This window comes from Chamaea fasciata, unplaced genomic scaffold (assembly GCF_029207755.1).
Source record: "Chamaea fasciata isolate MVZ Bird 193981 ecotype frontalis unplaced genomic scaffold, bChaFas1.0.hap1 SCAF_2, whole genome shotgun sequence".
Taxonomy (NCBI): Eukaryota; Metazoa; Chordata; class Aves; order Passeriformes; family Sylviidae; genus Chamaea; species Chamaea fasciata.
The window spans coordinates 10,391,655-10,408,190 of record NW_027094087.1 but is presented as its reverse complement, the minus strand read 5'-3'; the positions used below and the strand labels follow the sequence as shown (position 1 = coordinate 10,408,190).

At 40.1% G+C, this 16,536-nt stretch overlaps 1 protein-coding gene across 4 annotated transcripts in view; it reads left to right on the top strand.

Moving 5' to 3' along the window:
* SAMSN1 (SAM domain, SH3 domain and nuclear localization signals 1) overlaps positions 1–13,073 on the top strand; it is a 91,872-nt gene extending 78,799 nt beyond the window's left edge. For all 4 annotated transcript variants that reach the window (XM_066208508.1, XM_066208496.1, XM_066208497.1 and 1 more), the window contains 3 exons: positions 892–1,095; positions 2,647–2,797; positions 11,326–13,073. In XM_066208508.1, the coding sequence (XP_066064605.1) occupies positions 892–1,095; positions 2,647–2,797; positions 11,326–11,531 (561 nt within the window). In that variant the 3' untranslated portion in view covers positions 11,532–13,073. The remainder of the gene's footprint in view (positions 1–891; positions 1,096–2,646; positions 2,798–11,325) is intronic.
* The last annotated feature ends 3,463 nt before the right edge of the window (positions 13,074–16,536 follow it).

The following is a 16,536-nucleotide window of genomic DNA, read 5'->3' as shown; positions in this document are numbered from 1 at the left end:
TGATCACTTGACTTACTGTTCCTTGATGAGACCAGAAAAGATGTATGTCTTGGAGCTGTGGACACATCTTAACAAACTGAGTTTGATTTCTAGCTTTGTAACAGAATCCCAAATGAAGAAGGCATTTGTTGGATAACTCTTCTAAGGCTTTCAACAGTTTTCTGTGATATGTGCCAAGAAGAGAGGGCTCATTTTTGAGATCCTTGGGGGCAAGTTGTGTAGGGTGTATGACTTTGTAAGAGCCTTTTACTATGAGAATCACTCAGAATGACTGTTTTCCTGAGCTGAGACCTTAGTTCCCACAGTGTGGTTGTGAACACCTTTACCAAAAAGCCCTCTTGAAGCGGCTGTGTTGTCACCCTTTTAAGCACTTATATTTGTTAAGGGAGTTAAATATTCTTTATTATCTTTGAGAAATGCAGCCCGTATTTTCTACTGTAAAATGGGTAGGAGTCCACCTTTCACTTAGACCAGGCATCTGCTTTTGAAGACTTGAGAGGCTAGATAATAAGATTACTCTGTAAATGCTATGGCACATATTTTGAAAATAATCTTACAGTAATCCCTTGCTTTTTGCCAAAACTATGCCTACTGCCCATGACAAAAGTTAATTGCTGATGAAACCCTCTCCCTTTTCAGAGACCAAGTGGAGCACAAAAATAGTGAAAGGGGCTGCTTATGCTCACCTCTCCTTTGCAAAGGTTTGGAGATAAGGACTAGCTCCACTTTCTATAATTATTTTCCTGGGGTTTTATAAAAGCAAAGGCACTGAATCTAGGTAATTAAAAAAGTTACCTTACATTGACTAGTGCTGGTTTTGGTCCATAGAGGAAAAGCTACATATAACAAACCAGGGGTGTAATCATTGGTGTGCTTTTTTTATTTTTCTAGAAAGGAGACATCATAGATATCATCTGCAAGACTCCCATGGGCATATGGACAGGCATGCTGAACAACAAAGTAGGAAATTTCAAGTTCATTTACGTGGATATTATCTTGGAAGAAGCAACACCCAGAAAGATGAACCCACACAGAGGAAGCAAAAGGACCAAGCCTAAAACATTGCAAGAGCTCCTGGAATCTGTCCACCTGCAGGTCAGCCAAGGCATTTCCCAGTTCTATTTGAAACATTCCCTTTCTGTGTGCTTGAGTTTGAATGTTATTTACAGGCAGGAGGAGAAAGGCAAGTTTCAGCAGTTTTGATGTCAGCAAAGCAAAGCAAAGCAAAGCAAAGCAAAGCAAAGCAAAGCAAAGCAAAGCAAAGCAAAGCAAAGCAAAATAAAGCAACCTTGTGTCTGTCTTTTATCTGACGTGAGTGATGCCAAGATGATTTTTTGCCTTTTCTTTTATATACCTCTTATACAACTTCTATGTAGCCTTAGTATTCTTAGCATGCATACCTGTAATTCCTTAAATCTGATAATTTAGCATAATCTTAGTATTTAGTTAGGCTGGGAGAGCAAGCATCCTAAAGGCCTCATAGTAGGAGGCCAGAAAACCCTACACTATCTTGGGAAACCGAGGCCTCCTCTAAACTAGAGATTTGGCCCATCCAGGGGGGGATTCCACAGATGGGGGAATATCACACCATTCATCCAAGCCACCCATTGGGGCATCCTTGTTAGATATGCTAATTTGTGTGGTCCATAAATTGTATATGTGATCTATCATGTGTGTGCATTGCAGCACATTCCACCTTGGCAAAGTGGTGCATCAGTAAGGAACCCTATTAAAATAACGAGGCAAAACCCCCTTATTCCTGAACTGTGTCTGGCTCTCAATTTTTAAGATCAGGAAAGACATCATGAGTGGCTTACAGAACTGCATATTACCTCATCATGTGGCTGGGCTAGGAGACTCCACTCAGAGAGGGACACTGGTGACTTGTCAGGTCAGCCTGACTGCAGTTGTGTGCCCAAGTACAGGAGATGTGTGGTTGTGGACATTTCAGGGACAGGGCTGCAGTCTGGCTCCAGCGCTAAAACTGAGAATTTGTGTTTCTAATTTCTTGTGATCTTTAGGGAGCAATAGTGGTTTTGCACTGTGCTCCTGTTGTGCCTCTCTCCCTCTCCGCAACCCTAGATCTTGACTGTGTGTCAAAGTGTAATGAGGTCATGATTTACAAGTAACACTTTTAATAAGGGTAATTGCTTTGCTGCTGATGCAAACACTCCTTTCCCTGGAACATGCACAGAGCTTTGTACCGAGTCGACACACAGCTCAAGGGGGACCTTGACACAGCAGGGCCGAGGGCTCCCTCTGCTTCTCCCCTTCCTTGTTTTGAGGGGTTCCTCCAGTGAAAAGGCAGAGCATTCCTTTCCTCAGAGGCCCTCATGGCCTCAGCCTGGGAGACACTAATGGAGTGACTCACAAAAGGCCAGACACTTAGCAGGTTAAGTAATTTCTCTGCCCTGGTCCTTTTTGCTGCTGGACTGTGCTATGGAGTTCAGGCAGAGATGCTGGTGTGGCCAGGAGGACTCCCAGGCGTCTCTGCCTCTGTTCCCTCTTGCTCTCCACCTCTCCAGTCAATCGGATTGGAGAACAGAGCCCATTTCAACCTGGCCAAAAAGAAAAAGTGAAATTGTTATTCCTCTACTAAACATTGTGCTTGTTTCCATGAGAGAATTTGCTTGTTTCCTGTCATAGGAACATGCCTCAACTCTCCTGCTGAATGGCTACGAAACTCTAGAGGACTTAAAGGATCTACAGGAAAGCCACCTCATTGAATTAAATATTTCAAACCCAGAAGACAGGTCAAGATTGTTATCAGCAATTGAAAATCTCCAGGACTGTGACAGTAAGTGTTTAAGATTCATTAAGAGTATATGCACTAGTATCTTAACCAAATGAGAGCTTAGTTCAAACAGCTCCAGTAAAGAATTTTAATTTTTTGAAACAACATTCTGCAGATAAATACAATTTTTTTCCCACCTCGCTTCATCCCACACTTAAATCCTTAACCAAATTACCTTTATTTTGTAGGAAAGTATTGTAAAAAAAAAAAAGAAAACAAATACACTAATAGCTGGTTTGCATTCTTCTCTCAGAATTAATCTAACTCGTGTTTGTGGTGAGCTTCCAAGGGTTGAACATATGGGGTGTGTATAGACACGTGTAGTGATCACCATTTTGTTTTCTTGTTCCTTTCATGGGGACTGGAAAAGCTAGGATACAAAACAGGAAAAACTTTTCTCATTATATTTTAATGATATTTCCAGTCTGACTTTGAATTGCAAATAATTTATGTCAATTTTCTAGAAACTACAGCTAAGCAGCGACTTAATTAGACACTCAGCCAAAACAGGAGGTGTTTTTGTCTTCATTAATATTGGTGCATACTCCCCCTATGCTGAGCAGTCATGTCATCAAATGTGCACTTCCAATTGAGAAGCATAGGAAAGAGAGAGAAGGGTAAACAATGTGTTCCTGGGATAGTTTAATATCATTTTTTGTCATGCATCCAATTATTATCCCCTTAGTATGTAGGCAGCTTTCCTTTTTTTTTTTTGCTGAATGTTTGGGCTTTTTTTGGAACCCCATTTGTACATTAAGTTGTTCCTGTTCTTATTCAGCTTTCAGAGAAAGGCTCTTGCAAACATGTTGGAGTGGCATTAGAAAGGTTTTCTTTGCCCTCCAGGTTCAGAAGTTCTTTCTGGTCCATAGCTTTGTGAGATGACAGGTTTGAAAAGAACTCTTGAAGGGCTGTCTGTGTAGAAGCAACGACTGAAAGAGTGACTCCAGAAAGAAAAAGGGGTTACATTTTGCAGAAGTTTTATCGCAGGGATCTGCCAGGAAGCCACCTGAAAATGTATATACGGAGCGTAGCGTGATTTTTTGGCAAACTGGCCTCGCTGTGCTTTCTGCACCTTTTATTGTGAATGTTTTCCCATATTTAACACCAGGGAAAAAAAAAAAAAAAAGCAGCTAGATTGTAATTTTGCAGTTTTGCACCACTGTGAAAGCCAAATTGAAGTGTGATGGTTTCTAACAGACCACACAAGTGCCAAACTGTTCTGTAGTGGTGAGGGAGTATGGTTTGATATTTATATTTGCTCGGTAGCAAGAAGCAGAGCAAATAGCTTTCAATACTGAAAGTGTCTTAATACTTAATGTTCTACATGCACCTGTGCAAGAATCAAACCTAACAAGGTCCTTACATAGAACATGTACTAAAAATTAATATATTCACCTTTATTATCTAAATTGGGTTCTTCCTACATTGGCAGCATAGGATTGAGTCACTTCTCCAGGCAAAACAGTGTTCCTGATGTTATCCGCATGGTAGTCTAATAGTTCAAATTCTTGTAACAGCTCTGGGAATAATAACATTAAATCTCATAAAGTGGTCCATGCTTCAGAATCAGTGACGACACTGTAGTCATATTTCAAGAGATGAAATGAGTATTTGTTTCACATGCACTTTATCTAGGTACAGCAAATCTGTTCAGTATTCAAATTCAATCAAATAATTTTCCCAGAATTTATGAATGCTCACAGGGACCAGAACCACAACACCTTTTAGTGTCATGCCAGCTATAAGCATTCATTTAAGGCTAGTTAAATTTTGTAAGACTCGTGTATGTTTTAAGGTAAGCCATGAGTAAATACTGTCCTAGTTTGATTCTTGAATCCTTGCCTTGTCTGCTTGCAAAGAGATCAGAGCATTTGTCACATGACTGGTGGGGGCAGAACTGAACAACCTGTTCCAGAAAGAAGGATACTAAAGACCAAAATGGATAGAAGCTATCTGTTAAGTTGTTATAACAAAAGACAGGGCGTCAAGATGATCTTGGGGATAAGCTCCACATGAGTCTGACGTTGTACAAATCATTTGACCTCTTTGTCCTTCTGTCAATCAGATTGGAAAATTGGGTTGAAAGAGCTGGGTGCTACTGTGAAAGTGAATTTTGCATCTGGACTGAACTTTCCTGGGTCAATATTTTTTTTTTCCCTAAATGGGCACGGCTCAGTCCAGCATAAATGATTTTTTAATTAAAATTGATTTTGTGCATTGCTTAGAAGTGAGCTGCATAATTACCCACAGCTACAATGCAATCTGTTTACTGGCCAAGAGAATTCTAGATAGAATTTCAGCACTTTCCAGGTAAAAAGTTCACTTTTTTAAAAACAAACTTTATGAAAAAATAAGCTAAGGCCATAGACTGTATTTACTGCTCTAGGCCCATCTTTCTCACAGGGCTTGGAAGACTTCCATGTCTCTGCATTCCATTCATGCTTCCATGAAGCACGTGTTTGATTAATGGATGGAGAGTCAGGCATGGCCCAGAGTTGAAATACAAGGGTTTCTGAGTTTTTGTGACACTGCTATTACTCAGTACAGCCAAGTGTGCTGGAACACAGCCTCATTTTACTAGATCCTCCTATAGATGTAGTAAAACAAGATTTCATATTTCTTTAATGGGAAATCTGATCTTGTGAGATGTCCAGGAGTTTTTACAAGGCTTTTAATTTCTTTGTCATTTCTTGGCTTTTTCTTGACATTTATTGTATGTTATACTAAGTAATTTCTTCATGACACATACTTGTGGTGTATAATTCATTTTGCAGAATAAACATTTATTGAGTTTTCTAACCAAAAGACCTGCAGCAGTAGTTCCCACATTATATGCTACTTAAAACCATGCAAATGTAGGATTTTTGGCAGTGACTTTTTTTTTTAATCTTACATTTGATTTAGACCTGAATGAATTTGAAAAAAAAAATTTCCTATCTTATACCATGATTTTTAAAAAGTAAGTTTTATGTAGAAAATTCTACCACACAGTGTTTTTAAAGATTTTTCTTTCTACTACTGCAGTACCTTCTTTCTCCTTTTCCTGGGAGTCCAGGCCCAAATTCATTATCTTCAAGTACTTCATGTAGCAAGCCTGTCCTAGAACTGTAAGGATTTGCAAGCTCCTCATGACCTTCACTCACCCTTCTCAGATATCTTTTCAGATTTTCTACAAGTTGGTCAGACCTACATATTTGGGGCAAAAGTCTTGGTTTCCATGAATTCATGGCTGTGAGGGGGAGAAAAAAAAAAGGCTTTTTCATAAAGTATTTCTTAATAGCTTTCCATTCTTCTCCCAGATGGCTTCTAGACAGGAGATGGATGTCTGTGCTTTTGTAGGATGCTATTTTTAAAGCGAAGCAGTTGCTGGATGGTTAATGAATAAAGTAATAAAAGAAGTTTGGGACTTCTTTTCTTGACCGCTTCCCAGGACACACGTTTTTGTGTGTGCAAAATAGGCTTGATTCTCTTCTCACATTGATGATTTAAATCAAGAGGTTCATCCCTGAAATCCACTGGGTTACACTAGTAACTAGTAATAGTCCAAAGTTATTCTGAGCTAAAAAAATTAGACTTAATTGGATATATGCATACACCTAATTTTATGGAAAAACCCTAAAAGGTGAATACGTGCAATTTGGGGGATAATATTTTACACTTATCTTCCCAAATCCATTTCCTTAGCTTATTTTTCATAGTTAAGTGCAGTTCATACTTTAAATCCCACTACTAATACCAAGTAAGGTTTATTCTTTATTTATTGTTCTTGGACAGCAAGGTGGGAGATAGATAAGGACATGACTTTCAGTTCTCAGTCACATTCCTTATGTGAGAATCAGGCACCAAGAGTTCCATTTTACACTGGGCAGCCCCTTTCAATACATGGGATCACACAGTATCTTGTCAAGGTCAAACAGTGCTCAAAGACAATCTCTTTTTCTGTACTGTGGTACAACTCATTGGCCTGAACATAATATTGCCAGATTTCCCAAGGAAGCTCATCTTTGCATGAGCATTAGTATTTTTCACCTTTTTTTTTTTTTTTTCAGGCACATCTGTTTGCTTCCAGATTTTAAATAAAAACTGATAAGCTTCTCATTTCTGTTTTCACCACAAGTTCTCACATCAGTTCAACAACTTTTCCCTCTCACAAAAGCTTTGCCACTGATTTGAATGAGTGCAATGTTTCAAGTTGCGTATCCGTAATTATCTCCAAAATATTTGATCTTTTGAATGCCCAAAGTATTGCACAAACCACTTCAGTTCTCTCTGTGTCTTTTCCAAGAATTACCACCCTTTGTTGCTCCAAAATGATCAAACTCAATCAAACTCCTTTCTGAGTCTGATGCTTTGTGAGTTCTCATTTCATTTTCCCACTCTGATGGTCTAACTGGCACAGGTGATAAATGGCCTGTGTACATACACAGGAGTTCTGGCTTCACCCTCCAAAACCCACTTTGTTCTGTGGGGCCCAGTGACAGGGCAAGGAGCAATGGCCATCAACTAAAACACAAGAAGTTTCATCTCAACATAAGGAACTTCTTTACACTGAGGGAGGCAGAGCACTGGAACAGCTGCCCAGGGAGGGTGTGGAGTCTCCCTCTCCAGAGACACTCCAAACCCACTTGGACCTCTTCCTGTGTCACCCGCTCCAGGTGACCCTGCCTTGGCACAGGGGTTGGACCAGGTGGTCTCCAGAGGTCTGTTTCAACTATCCTGTGATTCTGTGATTTTGAGTCTAGTTATTGTAAGGTGCTGCTCAGTACAGCACCGCAGCACCTCCCAGGAGGGCAGGTGAGTCACTCAGCCTAAAGCACGGTGCTCCTGCCCAGTTCTCCTGGACAAAACTCACAAAAGAAAACTCTCAGAGAGCACACTTGTGAAGTCTGGTTTGCTCTTGGGTGACCTTCTTTTTGTCCAAGACAAAATCCAAGCCTCCTGATACTCATCTGGTTTAAACTGACATAACTGCATAGGTGTCAGAGTGACCTCTGTGCATTCTTGAGTTGAATTCCCTTAAACCTAAGATTAAAGTGTTTCCCTAATCAGGACTTTAACCTCATTAGAAAGGGGAAAAGTGCTGGTGAAGGAAAAAAGAAATCCATCCTTGCACATGTCGTGCTCATCTAAGTCATTGAATAACAAAAACTCATTTTAAAGGTCTAAATAGTGAGGAAGATAAGGGATGCATCACACATCTCTTACCAAGGCTAAAGGCCTCACATTTTTTTCAGAAGTCTGAATATAATCCTACTGTCTAAAGGAGTACTGGAATATATGTGTCAAAATGATGCATATCTTGGGCTCTTCTGGCCATATCATAGACAACAGTGACTGAGAGCCATTTATCTTATGTGAAACTGCTTCACTGTAGAAAAATGATAGGACTTCCATTTGTTGATAAGATAGTTATTTCTGATGATTCTGCAACATCTAACGGCAGTTTAATTTTATCAATTCCTGTTTTCTGTGCAGCGTGGCTTTCTTCTGATGTCCAAAAGATTAAGGCAGCAAACCTACCTTTCCTAATGTAGAACTTGAGCATGTACATGTTAGAGAAAGGACTTAAGCAGAATAGAATAGAAGAGCCAAAAGCTTAAAAAAAAAAAAAAAAGAAAAAAAAGAGCAAAAGTTATTTTGCTCTTCTCATGAAGCAACTTGTAAAATTGCATGCTGTGTATTTTTATAATTTTATAATTTAAGACTGCTTTGAAGAGAAAAAAAAAAGGCACCAAAGTTTGCTTTCAGTCATTTCTTCATAAAAATGGAGAAGGAGAGGTGTTCTTCCTACTTTTTCTGCTTAGAATGAAAAATAGAAAATATAACATTTTTACTGTCTCAAACACCTGAATATTTTTGGTTTTCCATTTTTCATGTAAGAAAATTCAATTAGTTTTACAGGAAGTTTTACACATACATATGTCTTCTAAATAAAAATTTCTCATTTTCCTAATTGACCTAAATTAAGATTTAAAAAAAAAAAAAATCTCAGTTCCAAGCTTGCCTGTGCGTTTTTCCCTGAAACACATCAGGGAGACACTGATTAAAAAAAAAAAATAGGATCTGTTGTTCACAGAGGAACTGTTCAGATTATCTAGACAACCAGTTACAAGGCACTAATACAGTGACTGAGACGGCATTTTCCTTTTAATCCACTGGTTACTCGGTCTTCTTTCTATTGTAAAACAAACAGAGTGGATGGGGCCTCCTCTCTGACCTTGAGAATATAAACAGGATTAACACTTTTTAGGTCAGTGCTTGCCAGGGCAGCAGATGACGCTGGGGCAGCAGATGAAAAGGCAGCATTAGGCGGCCGAGGGGATTAGGGGGGGAGGCAGCAGGGCAGGAGGGCTCCCAGTGCTGCACAAGACTTCCAAAGGTTCCCTTTGCCCTGGTGGGATGGTGCTGCAAGGAGCTGAAGACACACTCAGGGCAGGGCTTTGCTGGGGTTATTTGTGCTGAACTCCTTCAGTGGCTGCCAACAGCAGTGTGAATACCTTCACCAGTGTGATGCCTTTGTAATTCCTCCCTGACTTCAATCAGAAATCAATTGGACCCAACATGATCAAATATTTTCCTTGCAAAGAGAGAGATAACATTTGACATGACAAACTGTGTTCTGTAAAGTGAGAAGGAGATAAAACAGTTACAGATATCAATTAAATCTCCTGCAACGTGCACTCTTTCACGCAAGTGCAATTAACCATTAATTTATTTGGGAACAAGGTGTAACTTTTATTCCTTGGAAAATATTTAAGGTAATTTTTTTTATTATTCTTCTAAATACACCAGGTTTTGCCTATACCCTCAGACTTTATTGATAACTAAGTTGAGACTTTGGACTTTTTAAAAAGTCATCTTAGTTTTTCAATAAATTAGGCAATTGGAAGTTAGAAGATATTAAGCAGATTTAATCAGGCCAAACAAATCTGCAAGACTTCCATCAAGATGGAGGAAGACCTCAATGTTTCTCAATAAATCAAAATGCTTTGTGAAATAAGCTTGTTGAAATCTCACACAATGAAAAAAGGTCTCCAAAGAAACCCACCCACTGTTCCATTTCACTCTAAAAGAGTGAAAAATTTCAGTCTTTCATTTCTAATTTGTTCTGTGTTATTCAATACAAGATAGAAAAAAAAGTCAAATTTTAAATCTTTCCCATTTTACCAAAAGGTTAAATTTCCAACAATTGAAATAAAAGTCAGTACAAATGTTCTTTGTGGAAATTTTAAAATTCGAGGAACTGAAATAGATTTAGGTTTTGACACAGCATTAAATCCTTCATATCTTTGGACTTCCACTCTGCCTGAACTTGAATTGAGACAGTTTGAATATGACTAAAGATCCAGAAGTGACTATTTAACCAAGGAGTAACAAATCAAGTGGAAGAAAGGAACTTTTTTTGCAAAAGCAAAAAGGTATCATTTTTCTGGAGGGCTAAAAACTGAGCAAAACCATCTATTTCCTCTGAGATGTGTCGCCTATACTTTGTTCAGAAATCCAGCTACAGTTTGAAGTAAAACTACAGCTACAGGAGGTTGGTAACAGCACAAGAAAAAAAGTAAGAAATGGAAAGATTTATATTTTACAGTTTATTTTCTTAAGAAATTTACTGTGGGTAAACATGTACTTCAGAGCCAGAGAACAGGAAGAGGAAATTTAAAACCACTACATATAAGAGTCAATATATACTTGTATGTCCTGTCTTGTTGAGCTTTTCTTGAGAGGCCTGTTGATACTGCTACTGAGCTCCAGATTTTTGAATTTGAACAGATTAGTCAAACAGCAACTAAACAAGGGCAAACTATTTGCCAAATAATTTGCTTCTACTTAGTTTTGGAACAGTGTTCAAAAACCATACAGCAGAAATTAGGCATCTTAGCGTCCTCTGAGGTTTCTGTGTTTTGGAAAATAACCTTCTGGATATCAAGCTAAGCTTAGGAAGTTTCCATCAGCCACCAACTCCTGCTTGCTGTAAATCTCAGCACTTTAGAAAAGCTGGTTACCACATCTTTGTGCCAAGCACTTCTGAAGGCCAGGGCGTTCTCCCTCCCTGCAGAGAGCACTCAAAAGACCCAGATCTATAGGGCAGTGTGGTGTAAACAAGGCACAGTGTGCTCTGTGGTTAATGCAGTATCCCACTGTGGGACACAGGAGCACGGGAGGGGGAAAGGTTCCCTCTCTGCTGTGGGCACGGTGACCAGGCATGGTGACTGTTGCACTGTGCACAGCCTGAAGGACCTCAGCATAAAGGATCAGGCCACAGCCTCCAGCATTCACCTCTGAGAAACATCCAGAAGGAAAAAGACAAACCTCAATGTCAACTCAGATGTTGTTACACTTGTGTAATCATACTTTTAATTCTCGGATGCTGAAGTTTCTGTTTCTGATGGACAAATGATATTGATGTAGTCGTGTGTAGATTACCAGCTCTGTTTCCACAGTTCTTCAAGATCAGTCATGCTGCTATCTCAGCTCTTTCCCAAGGTACTTGTATTGACATTTTTTTCTTTCTTTCTCTTTCTTTCTAGTTGAAGAACAGCAGAAAAGTGAGAGTGGTCAGGAGAGGCAGAACTTAAGCCTTCACCAGAGTTTTGACAAATCACAGTTAAATGACTGTCCAAGAGATTCTGGCTGTTACATCTCATCAGAAAATTCAGATAATGGTAAAGAAGAAGCAGACCCAGAAGCCCTGTCTGACATGGTGCAGTCAATAACAATCAGTGAGTCAAACTGATTTGGTCCTGCTGCTTTTCTGCAGATTTTCAGAAGAGACAATCACATTGGTCAGTATGATGGCACAGAAGCAGAACACAAAATATTCTCAACACTGAAAATCTACTTTTTTCTGATTCATGATGCTCTGAACTGTTTCATATGTGGACACTTGATAGCTAAATGTCAGTTGATAATAAGAATTTCTCATGTTTATCTTCTCAATGAATATACAGGTCTTTCCCTGAAAAAGTTTATACAAAAATATTTATAAATATTTGTACAGTGAATGCATTTTCTATAATAATAAAGGGGTTTTTTAGGTAGTGGTTCATAATCTGGAGATGTTCATTTCTGGAACTGTCCAGAATGTAAATATTGTACATATTTATTTTAAAAATATATGGATTAATCACACTGTCTTTACTTTCAGCTGTGTTTTGCTGATTTGTGTACAGAATGTATTTTCATTGATATAGCATCACAATAAAAAGGTGGATAGAGTCACACCCTACTTTGAAAAGCACCAAGCCAATTCTCACTAATATTAAAGCTGTTTCACACCACTTGCCTCCAAAATGACCTCTAAAGTAGTCTGTCATTTCCTGTACCTTTCCTGGAGACATGAGAGAACTGTAGGGTGAATTTGAATTCAGCTCTCTGTGGTCCTTACCTTATGGAAGAACAGAGCCATCCAAATGGTTTCTGCAGTGGCAATTTTTTTATGGTTCTTTTCAGACCTATTCTCATTTGTCCCAAGCATTATACAGGGAATTCAAACTCAGAGAAAAAAATCACCAGGATCAGTGCTATGCTTTTATGATAACGTTTTGTGAAGATGCTGCCTTTTGTGTGTGGTGTGAAGTTTGTTTATAGAATATTTGTTTGCATACAGAACTCGGAAGCTAACATAGTTATTGTACCTGACTGTCTTTCATATGAGATTTTATTGTCTTTTCCCAATATATTTCACACTGGAATACACATTTTAACTGCCTGTTTTATTTTAGAGTATTTCCTTCAATAATAAACATAATCATGTGTTTAAGCCCTTTAAAAATACTTGATTTTTAATATGGTTATTACATTTCACACACTGCTCTCTTCTAAGACTAACACAGTAAATGGTAATTCCACTGAGCATTTTTAGCATCCCTAAGAATCTGTGTATCAAATCAATAGAGAGACTTTTTGCTTAGTCATTAGTCACACAATTTTCATAATTTAAGGATTTTGCATTCATGCTAAAAAGTTTCTACGTATTGCTGACAACTTGAAAGAAAATCACCTTCAGAAGAGATGAAACACAAAAAGTTCTTCCCCAAAAAGAGTATTTCTGAAGAAGCTATAAACAAATGGAAACCTTTTCTTCCTTTTTTTTTTTCTTTTCCTCAATGTAAGTGTTTTCTGTACTTTTCATGACTTCTCAAAAGACTACTGCTGCCACACTCCTAATACACAAATCTGCTTTGAAGGCTGTAGTATAAAAATTGCAACTTTAGAAAATTGCATTAACAAGATTTCAAAGATTTGGAACAAATAAACTCTTTTTAGAGAAAAATATACCAGAAAAGGAGCTACTATGATTTGTTTCTGATTTTAACTTACTTTTCAAAACAGCAACAAGTGTCATCATTTAGCATGACCCCACACTTCCAGATGTGGTGGAGATGCAGAACCCTTGGAGGGTCGAAGGATGTGAGAGCTCATATCAAACAGCTATATTTGTTTCTTAATGCTTTTCCTGCCAGTGGTGTATTGTGACATGCAGTACTGACATTACTTAACTTCTGGAAGAATGGGTTTGAATTGACTTCTATCATCTCTTCATGCTAGAGGAGGACTAAATTCAGCTTGAATTCCTCTCAGAGAGGCTTATCTTTTGGCTTTTGTGGCAGAGGCACTTGGTCTTCCGGTTCTGAAGACATCTGCAAAATTGCTGAACCTGTAAAAGTATGTTGAGGTGAGCTTAAATATGATTGTGCCTGTCAAGAAGCAGCTATGTTAGCTGGGCCAAGGACTAACAACCACAGAGACCAGAGCTGTGCCCTGATATAAATACACTGAGAAATGTTAATTTGCACAGGTTTGCAAATGAAACTAGGCCTCCCTAGCCACTTGCAGTGAGACAGGCAAAGCTTTCAGCAGAGCAAAATACCCAACAGCTGCTATATTTTACAGGTATTAAACTCTGCCTGTTGGGCTGATGGCAAGGGGATACAGGTGTAAGGTTAAGTAGTTGGGAACAAAGGGCATGAGCTGCAACAGCTCTGATCTCTGAGCAGTAAGGCTTTGTCCAAAGGGCTTCTTAGTTAGGAAAATACATCAACTGAAAGCTTGTTTGAGACTTTTATAGCTTCCTGTGAAGGAAGAGCAGATTAGATCTCAAATTGAGACACTTCTGCTCTCTCACACTGTTCTGAGAAAAAGAATGAGGAAATTTTGTGCCACAAAGAAAAAAATGTGTTTCCTACAAAACACAGACCAAACTTGCTTTTCTCTCTTGGTGGTCTCGTTAATTACATGGATTATGGATTAAACTGCTTGACATAGCAGAAGCATTTTTCCAACTGGTTTAAGTGCTGAGAAATCTGAATAAAAGGTTATTCTAGGAACTCTTGGAAAAAGTCTGGTGGAGATCTGAGTGACTTTCAAGTAATCCTTAAAATGTCCCTGAGATAGGGAAGCGAAGAAAGGAGTAGAGGTTCTGTTCCTCTGTCACTTGCTCAAGAGTGTCACATCCCTTTTCATTTTATTTATCGTCCTCTGCATTTAAGGAGAATTAAAACATTTGCAAGTCTGTTATTTGGAGCCTGTTTCCTGCAGTTACAAAGAGATGCAAAACCAGTCAGTAACAACAGAGGCAAAGCTAGCGAGGGCAGCCCTTTTTAGCCTTTAGGCAGTGGGGATTTCCTGGCTGCAGGGGCCGTAGTGCAGGTGCAGCAAACTTCCGCAGGGTTGACTACTGACATGTGTGCTGCTGCTGCTGCTGCTGGTGCCCACAGCAGAAAGCCACAACTCAGAGTTGGTGTTCAGGTGGTGTCAGGCCTCCTCCTTTTCCAAAGTACAACCATCTCTGGTTGAAGTTAGCAGTGTTTAACAGTGCTGCCCCATGCTCAGCCCCATGTGACTGCCATCTACAGCTGGCATTACATTAAAAGAGGGCTGCTCTACCACGAAAGAGATGAGCTGAGTGCCAGGCCACAGCCCTATGATTCATGTGGACTAGCCTGCAGATCCCGGGAGGCAGCATCCTGCTCTCCAGAATTTGTAACAATACTTCTAAAAGTCAGAGTGCGTGAATGCAGCAGTGTAGGGGCTACCAACAAGGAGGGGTTTGCTTTCATTTTGCAGAGGTGCCCATGAGCACAGGAAGCATAAAGAAGAATGTGGGCAGTTCTGCGGAATATCTGGAGAAGACTAATCTCTGAGGGGTCAACCAACTGCAGGCTGCCAGCTACAAACCGGCCTGTCTGTTTCACAGCACTCACACAACCCTGAGCCCAGCCAATTTTCCACCCACCTTACCACTCAGCTTTCTATCTCCTACCTCACCAGTTCTAGCCCTGAGTGTCTGGTCGGTGATGTGCAGAAGCCCACAGCTCATCAGCTGTGACAGAAAGGGTGCCTTTATACCATGGCATTTTCTCCCATATACCGGCAATTGAAATAATTTCTGGCATTGTCATGGAGCTGCATCGTGCTGGTAGATCTGTTTGTAAAGAAGGCTGGTGCACAGAAAACAAGGCAATATTGAAAGAATAAATGGGTGCTGTGAAACAGACAGGCCAGTGTTCACAGGGTGAGCACAACCTGCCCCTTGCCTGGAAATCATCTTTTCCATCAAGACCAGTACAGTTCTTACTGCCCACGCAAACACCCACAGATCTGTGGTCAACAGGTAAGGGAAGATGTGCCACAGACTGACCCAGTGCCTTGGGTCACAGTGGCAGCTTGGTATCTGTCCTAAGGCAGCTTTGATAGCAGTTGTGCAACTGAGTCATGGTGTCACAGATGCCTGAGCCTTTTGTCATGTCAGAGAGAAGCAGTCTCAACATGTCTAGCAACAGCATGGCAAACACTCTGCCTTTTTCACAGCTCAAAGGCAAGGTTTTGGGCTATGTTAGCTTCTGAATAGATTATTTGCATCATGCTCTGTCTGCTGGCTGCATATGTTGTAGTACTGCTTTGTGCAGTGACACTCTGTGCAGGTCCAGGAATAGGTGATATAGGATTGTACAAGTATATCCCTTTGGTTTAACAGTTCCTGCATGAGACATTCATTTGTGTCCCTGATCCTCAGTTCCTGGTAGGCAACGAGCAGATTTTTGCCTACAACTGAGGAGAATGTGGAGGAGGCTGTAAATGGCTGTATGGAGCATTCAGTTTCTGTGTCCCCTGCACTACCTGATGAAACCACCTGCCTGCAGCTCTTCATCTGCCTGTGATTTCCTGAGGATTGGCCAGAGGACTGAAACAGGCAGGAATCCTTGCTACAGGCACAGGCTGGAATCCTTTCTGCAGGACCTTAAACTGAACCCACTTTTGGGATTCCCAGCACAGGAAGGAATTTTTGGAGCCAGTTCAGAGAAGGCTACCAACGTGATCAGAGGGATGGAGCAGCTCTGCCATGAAGAAAGGCTGAGAGAATTGGGATTGTTCAGCCTGGTAAAGAGACGGCTTTGAGGTGATCTAATTGCAGCCTTTTAGTAGCTGAATGGAGCCCAAAGGAAAGATGAAAAGAGACTATTTACAAGGGCCTGGAGTGACAGGACAAGGGTGAATGGCTTCAAACTGAAAGTAGGTTTGCATTAGAGATTAGGAAAAAATTATTTGCACTGAGGGTGGTGAGGCTCTGGAACAGGTTTCTCGGAGAAGTTGAGGATGCCCCATCCCTGGAAGTGTTTAAAGCCAGGTTGGATAGAGCTCTGAGCAACCTGGTCCTCTGAAAAGTGTCCCTGGCCATGGCAGGGGATTGGAATAGATGATCTGTAAGGTTCCTTTCAACCCAGAGCATTCTATGGTTC